This window comes from Melampsora larici-populina, assembly GCF_000204055.1.
Source record: "Melampsora larici-populina 98AG31 unplaced genomic scaffold MELLAscaffold_42, whole genome shotgun sequence".
NCBI lineage: Eukaryota > Fungi > Basidiomycota > Pucciniomycetes > Pucciniales > Melampsoraceae > Melampsora > Melampsora laricis-populina.
In genome coordinates this window covers 368,737-378,192 of record NW_006768806.1, presented here as the reverse complement: position 1 = coordinate 378,192, position 9,456 = coordinate 368,737, and the positions used below count along the sequence as shown (strand labels likewise).

Genomic DNA, 9,456 nt, shown 5'->3' with positions numbered 1-9,456 from the left:
CACCTGTGGCGCATCCTTCGACTTCCTCTCACCTCCCAAATTAACAGGCATAGGCAAGCACCAGATTATCTGAAAAGTCTAGACAAGAAGGCTTTGACGGAGGCTCTTGAAACCCATACCAAGAAGTTTATGGAGCGCTATGGTGACAAGATAGTTACCCTGGACGTATGTAACGAAGTATTTGAGGACTCTGGGGAATCTGGAGAGTTCCGAAAAGACAGCCTGTGGTACAAAGCCCTAGGAGAAGACTACATCGAGTTAGCTTTCCAATTTGCTCGAAAAGCTAATCCCAAGGTCAAGCTATATAGTAGGTCACATTCGTGTTTAGTGAAGATACCCACGATGAGATAATCCTAACTTTATAATCTACCTGAACAGTAAATGATTTCAGTGTTGAAGGTAAAAATAAGAAGTCCGATGCTTTATACAACTTGGCAAAGAAATTAAAGAGTAAGAAATTACTTGATGGGGTCGGATTCCAAGCTCATTTCATTGTCGGACAGGTTCCTAATGGTAAGCAGAAAACCAAGGCTTATGTTGAAAACTGTCTTGAAGTGAGTTGACCATTAAAACTACACGATTTGACAGACATGCAACAAAATCTCAAGAGATTTGGCGACTTGGGTAAGCACAGAGCTACCCTTCCGTACTCTTTTAGCCTTTGCTGATCGCCCTTCAACGTGATATCTATTATTTTTTTACCGGACATCTCATCCTTTGGTTTAAAGGTTTGGAAACAACTATTAGTGAACTCGATATCAGAATGAAGGTACCACCCTCAGAGGCAGATATGAAACAACAGGTGGAAGACTATGTCAAAGTAGTCAAAATCTGCAAAGCGCTCAAATCGTGTCCAGGGATAATTGTATGGGGTGTTGCCTACCCGGATTCATGGATCCCACAAGAATTCTCCGGTAAGTTTCTTTTCGGAGGGAGAGAACCAGTATTGGTTCTATCAAAACGCTTTCGATTTAATGTCGACACAAGTACCACAATAACTGACTTCATTTGATATGCTACTTTGTTTATATCTCCCATTGGGTGATCAGGATACGGAAACGCACTGTTGTTTGATAACGATTACAAGCCAACGAAAGCCTTCAAAGCTGTTCGACAAGAACTTGATTCGGGAAAGAACAGAGACGACACCCAAAAAGAAACCAAAGTTTAGAGGACTGACTCACTCTTGTATTTAAAGTTGATATGGAGAAAAACGTATCAAACTGACTCATTATGTAAGAATATATGTAGATGAAAATTGACATTCATCCAAGGCTGTAAATTCAACTTCCACGAGCTAGTTTGGTTCATTCAAATCAGTCCTCAAGTTTTTTGCAATGGAATCCAAAAGTTGACCTCACCGCGAGAACGTCTAAAAGACATCTGCTCTGTTCGACCAGATTTTCGAGGTTCAGTTAATCATGAATGACTGATGATAAATTCCCTGAGAAATTTTGGATAACTCCAATGGTATTTCAATAAACAGGTTTCCAGTGTGCAACTGCATGGATGTGATATGGACAATTACCCGTAGACATCGAGATATTGAAAAAGTACCATTTCCAATTGTTACGGCCCTGAACTTTTTTGCAGGAGTAGTAAGGTCTTCAAGCTGAACTTTTCATGACACTTTAAAGTCATTTTTGTGGCCGTGCGAGACGTGATGTTTCTAGGACATTGAACACTGTTGATTAAGCTAGTACCATGACCTCTACAATCATACCAGCGTGATGAAAGTTGTTATGAACTTGGTCGTGGTAGGCTTCCTTACCAAGAGATTCTCACTCGAACTTACGAGTAGCATACCGGCTCATTGGAAGAGGGGATGAGACACGAAGAAAAATGATTCAGTTGGTTGTGTGGGAAAAATTGTTATACACTCAAACCTCTCAAGGCTTATATCGACCATACCCATAGGGTTTTTACTCACCTGAACTGAGCAGCACAAAATTATACGAATTGTAGGAATCGTAGGAATAGAGGCAATTGGGTACATATTCATATACAGAATTGCAATACTTGAAAAGGACACATCCTACGTGAAGAAACATTCTTCACGACCAGTTCAGAGACTTATGGATTGTCCCCCGTTACTCACAGGTTTTTATTTCAGAATAAAGGATTATCATTAAATGCGAGCCTATGACAAGTAAGGGTACCAATACCTCACGCATCTTTGGTCTATAAGCTCTCAGAATGATGAACATACCAACTATTGCTTACACTAAGATTTCAAAAAGATCACTAATTGTTTGTTATTGAAAAAAATAAGAATAAAGGTACAACAGGCCACATAAATAAATAAGCATTACAAGCTTGCCGATCTCCTTAAATGTTTCAACAAAATTTAGGAAAAAGATGACAAAGATTTAAGGTCCATGAACTCAAAAAAAAGAAAAAAAAACTTAGTCCCAAAATGATAAGAAAGAGAGATATTTATCATGTAATGTTCCAGATCCATGATAGATGAAACCGAATGAAGAAAAAAACATCAAAGAGAAGAATAAATGAATCATGTTACATATAAGTTTTGATCTATAATTTGATATGGTAGCGTAAAAAAACTATATTCAAACAGTTCCACACAGGATCACAAAGATGATTATTAATATCCAAATTGAAATATATTCATTACATGATCATCGAGTTTGATTCCATTGTAATGGAGGTTCTAGGCAATACGCTTGTGGTTGGGTTTGATCTAAAATAAGCAAAATACCACATCAAGAAAACATCAAAAGAGGTTTAGAAATTATTTACGAGTGGTATGAATGTCTGATTCACGATTATAGTTACTCACGGATTCGAAAATTTTCAGCACCTGTACCACAATCTTGACCAAAGGATAACTTACCAATATCAAGCTCCATTCCCATGGTAGCTGGATTTGAACTTTGATTATCATGCGCTGGCCAATTCACGTTACGTGGTGTGAGTGTATTGTCTTGAGGAGCTGAGGTCAATTCAAGACTTCTATGTGTCGGTCGACTTCCGTAAAAGCTGGGGTCTCCCTGGAAGTATCCTGCGACATCGAGACTTTGTCGTTGGTTGGGCATTGTCGTGCTGAATGGATTTGATGTGCTGGGTTCTGAATGTACATTGGCCATAGATTGAAGACCATCCACGATACCTGCATCACCAACTTTGAAGGACTCTTTGACTAATTCAAATCTTGGTGGGCGAAGATAAGTTGGTGAGTAAAATTGAGGTGAGAATTGGAATTGCGAGAAATCATGTGAAGGGTGATGTGCAGGAGCGTTGTGTTGCGAACGAGGTTCATTGTAGAATTTTTCACTTGGACGAATAGGTTGATAGGGGAAAGGTGCTTCTCGTAAATACTGCCAAGACTTGTAACCACTCGTTTTGCATGGTTTCAGAAAAGGAACAGGAGATGTAGCTTCAGATTCGGTGAGGAAAGAACCAGCTGTCCGAGGTGAGTGAGGTGATGAAGAGCCCGCGTTTCCTAGAGAGTAAAAAGTGGATGAAGTGGTGGCACTACTCGCGCAACTCTCAAAGCTAGCTGCCGAATCAGGAGGATAAAGCGAAGGAAAAGCCCATTCCAAGAGTTCTGATCCGATTGGACAGCTCGTATGTTGTTGAGCTTGCGAGAAAGGATTAGGATACAATAAATCTTGCCACATGTCATTTAACTCTGGATGATATTGAGTCCACTCTGCGATACGATTCTTGAGGCTTGGATCTTGTCGCATCAAGCTAGTCATCAGACTCTTGATTTCAATTATCCTGCCATAAATCTGATCAAATTCTCGTCTCTGTGTTGCAACACGCTGTTGTTGAACGGGAATGTCACCACTGTTTCGAACAAGAAGACATTCAAAATGTTATATGGAAATCTAGTTTGTTAGATCATATTGGACACAAGATCTAGAGCGAAGAGCACGATGAAGGACATTTACCTGGGGAAACCACCCTGCCAATCGCAGGCCTCTCCGTCGCCCCTTGAGACGCATCCTTTGCCTAGAGTTATATGAATATGACATATACATCAGTTCATTGACAGAAACATTATGCAAAGAAGAAAACGAAGTAGCCAGACTTGAAAATAGTACTTACAAGGGTAAGTCCGCGAACAGCGTATTTTTCTTTCGCGACATTGCAAGCAAGCGTTTCTGACTCTTCGCGCACCTTTAACTTCTCTTTTCGAGGATGCGCTACTGCCCTCTACCGGAGTGAAGCTCTCGGGGCAATGAGCTCCAGTTAAATCCATGGGTAGCAGAGCCTGAGCAGGTTTGAATGGAGAGGAAGTCGAGTGATGTTCTCGAGGGTGAGCGAAAAGCCGTGATTAAATTGGAAGACTGAGTTACAAAGCCGCGATTATCAATCTAAGCAAAAGTCCGCTTTGTGAAACTTGAGAGTAACAGAAATCTACAACTTCTACGTAGAAGGGTCGAGCAAAGGTCTATGGAGTGAGAGGGATGATACTAAAAGGAATGAGGGAAGAGCCCTTGTAATGATTCATTTGAGTCAAGTTAAGCTCGTTCCCTGGAAAATGGAATCGTGACAGCGTACCAGCATTGCAGCTCAAATCACCAAGTCAGCTCGCGCGATGCACCCTATGAGAATCAATGGCCCGCGATGTCGTATGTGGTCTCTTTGCCCTATGTTTCTGTAAGTAGGATCTATCAATCGGGACCGAACTGTGAAAAACACCTGAAAAAAATTGATCAAAACGGAAGGATAACGAACCTAAAGGGCTGAAGCTACCGAGTAGCAAAGGTTGATGAATTCGTATCCAAAAGAGTAGCATCCAGACCGCTCAAATTGATGTGGTTTGAGAACAGAGCGGAGGATGTGGATGATGCACGGGAACTCGACCTACAAATGAATTTTCTTACGCGGACAACCGCTTGGTCTGAATCGACTCAATTTGAAGGTCAATATCGGCGAATCCACTACAAACTAGCAAGACTCATGATGAGCTACGTATCATACTTTTCCTAGTGTACCAGCTTTGAGTCGATGGCGAGAAATAGTGTTGGAGTAAGGGAATCGCAAGCATCAAAACATATCACCGGATATAATTCATCAACGGAAATGAATATATGATGCTTTCGTGAGCTTGGCAACGTACTAAAGATTTGTACACTTCAGCTTCAAAGATGTACCGATGTGATATAAGGGATGGACCTAGGCTATATCTCCTCTACGAGATGTTAAGCTGAGCAAGAAGCCTCAAAAATTGTCGAGACTCACTCATGATCGTGAAACTTTGATTGCTCATCGGTACCCGAGAACCCACAACGCTGGACATCCAATCATCTAAGACTATTCGTGCAACCTACAATTGGTGAACGCCGGAGAATCTGTCGAAAGATGCTTTCCAGATCATGTGCCCAGCCATCACGGAACGGTTATCACAGCAGAATGGCAGGAAACTGTGAGTATTGTCTGCTACATATAAACCGTCTTTGGCTTTAAGCTTCATTGAATGCGATCCGGATCAACCTCAAGATCTCACATTTAACGATATTCTAATCGATGACCAGAAGACCCCCAAAGCCTTACTTCACGGCCAAGAACAATCAAGAGTTCAGAGCAATGGAGTGGCGAGCGCTAACATATACCATGAAAAGTTCAAACTTCAAACCAAACTTTCCAGATAAATTATGTCAGATGTAAATTTTTGTTGATCTCTGATCCTTCTCCATGTGGAGGAATGTTATGTGAATGTCCTGAAACGCATCTAAGTGAACTACTTTTCCAATGTAACACAGGATACCTCGGGGGACATGTAATATAGCGATGAGCTTGATGTGAATAGTATGGTGGAGTCGATACGCCAGGTACGTAGATTTTCAAATGAAAGATCACAGGAATCACAAAAATGTGGAGTGACCGGAGAACTCAATCCTTCGTCCGAATCTTCTTCAAACTTTCTATGAACATCAATCATCCTCTGATAAAATCACTATATAGTCATCGGAATGGGAGGATGGAGTCAATTTCTCATTACCTGGACGGTGGTGGAAGGTCTTTCCATAATCTGTGTGTGTATCTCTCTGTCGCTTCCATGTTCACAAACGGGCCTTTTAGTGTCAAATACATAGTGAGCGATAATGAATCATCCTGGCAAAGCTATGTAGGTTGTTCAAGACAGGTGTAAAGGAGAGCGCTAATATTTCGTCATCATGAAAGGCCTAGCGAACAACATAAATGAATGAAAACAAATGAGAAAGAATTCGAAATGGCTCAAAAAGACTATCTCTAAAGAAAACTTTCTTCTTGTTAAATAGGTAAAACTGTTCGCTTCATCTTTCGATAATTAGAGATTTGAATTACATCAGTATATCCAACGCTTTCAGGATGGTCGATAGAATGTACCGCCACAGAATCTGGAAAAGAAAAATCCATTCATTATACAATCAATATAGGCTGATCAAACAAAATCCAAATATATAACTGAATAGAAAAAATTAGGAAGTTTTCTTACATTTTCCAGAACGGATTTTTTGCGAAAGGGTATAGATAAATTGACCGCAAGGACGTTTACCATTATCACCTTTATAACAACCACTGGTAGTACCTGGAACGCTTTTAGCAATCGTAAAAGGAGGTTCATTGGTTGTACCTTCTAACACAATCATCACATTTCCTGATGGTGGCTGTGCAAAAAGAATCGAGCATTATGATTGGTGTTAAAGATGAAAGAAACAACTGATTCAGACAACAAAACGTCCTTCACTAACATTTAACCAATTGATCTTCAGTTTATCACCAGTACTTTTTTGAACTTCGCATTTGTAAGAGTCGCAAGCAGGTTCGGTGATACTAGGTTCGAAGGTTTTCTAATCAATGAAGGACTCCAGACTAAAAGGATGATCAAGGTCACTTACTATAATGTGATGCTTTGATCAAGATATGATTGAGATTGGACAAGTGCAGCGGTAAATAGCAGACAGGACTTGATCAACATCGACAACATTGTGAAAGAGTGGGATGTATTGGATGCGAAAGAATATTGGACCTGAATGAATGATGGATCCGAGAAATAGACGAGAAAGTCAAGGTATTTATGTTCTGAACATGTTGGTGCGAGAGTTCCTTTTGTAGGTGACCGTCCGTGCGATGTGAGTGGTCAACTTTGTAACTGATGAGTGGTCGAATTTAGATCAGACAGGTACAATCCATTGGTGCTTCAGCTCTGTGGAGGACCCAGGCTTTCGCCGGATCGCCTTTCCTCTACGGATGCGTCTGATGTGACCCGGTTGTGAGTTTGTGGGCTCTGCACTACACACCAGTCACTCCTTCAAGGTCTTGAGCACTGCAAAAGATGCACTCGGCTCACTGCGACGTAAAACGCAAAAGCGCAAAATTCTTCTTGACCTCCGAGGTCAAAGTCCGATCGTTGGATTTTGGCTGGTACATCAGGATATATCAGGAGCCAGTAGTGCTAAAGAGCTGAAAGTTGGTTCATCCAAAAGCTCTTATCTAGACGCATCCGTTGCACCACTGTAGCCATCATAAAACCACAATGCGGTGTGTCCATGACCCATAAAGATTGAAGAAACATGTCGGATTTTAAATCAGACGCATCCATAGGAGAAACAGGGTCCTCTCTGTGGAGTTTGTCGATGAATCCCGCTAAATCATGTGACCGAGCGAGGTTGGCCTGAGCTCAGCCTCTAGTACTCTCTAGTTATATGGCTCATGATCGAGCATCAGGTCAAAAACGAAATCATCACTTTGGCGAACGCGTCATCAACCTCGGAGTCGCGCCAATACACATGTTTGACTTGCATCTTTCAATCAACTTTTTCACAGGGACCTCGTTCTTTCAACCGCGCCACAACTCATCAGTCGTGATCCCTAAAATCATTCCATTACCTCCAACTTGAATGCCTTCAGATTTCAACAGTTCAATCTTACGATGAACATGATTTGTGGTACTTTTTTGTTTCACTCCTCGTTTTTTACTTGAACTTGAACTCGAACCAGTTGTAGGCACTCCATAATCACCGAAAAAACTATAAAGAGGTCATTGAAAGCGTCAGGTTCAACTTCTAAGCTCATCTTCCTTCGAGTTCTAATCTATTACTTACCCTCCTATGTAAAGATCAGCATTGATCACACGATGACAGGGTACAAACGGAGCAAAAGGATTTGATCGAAGAGCATTCCCACTGATTGTGAAACAAAAAGGGATATTCATAGATAAGAATGAATTGTTAACACACTTTCGAAAATATAGAAAGACAGATAATTGGACACGAACACAGCTTGAGCACCTCCTCTCTTGACACCAGAAGAGTTAGAAGTGAGTAACTGAGCAAGGATTCCATAAGTCGTGACTTTTCCAAGAGGTATACGTATAGCTAAATCATATACTTTCCACTATGTAAATATACGTGAATTAAACCCAGATCTCACAAAACTTTCAATAAAATGACTCGATTTTAGAAGATATTTATTGCAAACTTCACTCAACTTGGAATGCGGTAACTTTCTTTTTTTGAGGGGTAAGATAAGTTTCCCTACTAAGGGAAGTGAGAGGATAATGCGTTTCTGATGATGCTGATGATTCTTTCGATGAGAATAGAAGAGGATAGAGGACGTCAAAAATCAGAAATCAAACAGCATTCAAAGTTCCTTGACCAAAAATTGTATAAGCAGGATAGAAATCTGTTCGTCTCTTCATCTAGAGTGACGTCATCATAGGTCATCATCCTAGCAACCAGTGCTGCACCATCATGAAGGTATATGCGCTGAACCTTATGTTGGAGACAGCTTGTAAGATCACACTCACCGTTTTCTGTGGAGGAAGCCAAGGAGGTCGAAGCAGTGAGGCTGGGGTGAGGCTGGATAGGAGACATCTATAATATAACTTTTCTATAATGTTGGGTAAAGCTTTGCAGCATGAACTCAAACAAAGCTTCTTGTCATCGTGGCGGGCGGCGAGTCCGACCACGCGTCGAGACGCTCCGAGCCGAGTCCGAACAGCTTATCCTGTGGATTCGGTCCACTCGTCCGAGCGCCTGGCGTGAAGCGCAAACAAATGCGTCCCAGATTAGACGTCGCTGGCGCGCCCCTACAACTCATCATATCTGACATAGGCACGCGCCTCTTGCAGGATGGGCTGGAGGGTCTTGAGGAGGGTTATTGATGCCTTCAAGGAACTCCTTCTGGGATGTCTTAGGTGCACAAAACTTGTTGAGAATTTTACCAAGTCACTCCGCTACTTTCATCAACAAATCCCTGCTGTTGTCCATGAAGCTAGAGCTTGTGTGGCAAACCCTCTCTAGGAGTTATGTGGAATTGAAAAAAATATAAATGAACTTCTCCAAAGGATAGTCTCATTCCATGCCAATGAAATATTGAGAGCACCAATTACCAGAGGTAAAAGGACAACAGTATATCTGCAATGGAATTTGTCATGGGTAGGTGGGGAATCCAACATCAAGGCACCTAATCTAATGATTAATTAACATCATTAGTGGA

The 9,456-nt window shown here is 41.3% G+C and overlaps 4 protein-coding genes across 4 annotated transcripts; 1 reads left to right on the top strand and 3 right to left on the bottom strand.

The window, feature by feature from the left end:
• Window positions 1–129: 129 nt before the first annotated feature.
• On the top strand, window positions 130–1,171 carry MELLADRAFT_110196 (family 10 glycoside hydrolase; the record flags this gene model as incomplete). Its single annotated transcript, XM_007414339.1, has 5 exons — window positions 130–307; window positions 379–513; window positions 589–624; window positions 729–914; window positions 1,050–1,171. The coding sequence occupies 5 exons, from the start codon at window positions 130–132 to the stop codon at window positions 1,169–1,171; spliced, it is 657 nt and encodes a 218-aa protein (XP_007414401.1).
• Window positions 1,172–2,226: 1,055 nt separating this feature from the next.
• On the bottom strand, window positions 2,227–4,269 carry MELLADRAFT_72794 (uncharacterized protein; the record flags this gene model as incomplete). The annotated part of the gene is made up of 3 exons (XM_007414256.1): window positions 2,227–3,813; window positions 3,918–3,978; window positions 4,075–4,269. 3 exons carry the CDS (start codon window positions 4,226–4,228, stop codon window positions 2,793–2,795), a joined length of 1,236 nt encoding a protein of 411 aa, XP_007414318.1.
• A 1,843-nt stretch (window positions 4,270–6,112) lies between these two features.
• On the bottom strand, window positions 6,113–7,024 carry MELLADRAFT_72792 (uncharacterized protein; the record flags this gene model as incomplete). Its single annotated transcript, XM_007414255.1, has 4 exons — window positions 6,113–6,353; window positions 6,452–6,623; window positions 6,708–6,789; window positions 6,855–7,024. 4 exons carry the CDS (start codon window positions 6,941–6,943, stop codon window positions 6,247–6,249), a joined length of 450 nt encoding a protein of 149 aa, XP_007414317.1.
• Window positions 7,025–7,795: 771 nt separating this feature from the next.
• Window positions 7,796–8,831, bottom strand: MELLADRAFT_110193 (uncharacterized protein; the record flags this gene model as incomplete). The annotated part of the gene is made up of 5 exons (XM_007414254.1): window positions 7,796–7,985; window positions 8,061–8,141; window positions 8,234–8,352; window positions 8,447–8,541; window positions 8,765–8,831. 5 exons carry the CDS (start codon window positions 8,829–8,831, stop codon window positions 7,796–7,798), a joined length of 552 nt encoding a protein of 183 aa, XP_007414316.1.
• Window positions 8,832–9,456: the final 625 nt, after the last annotated feature.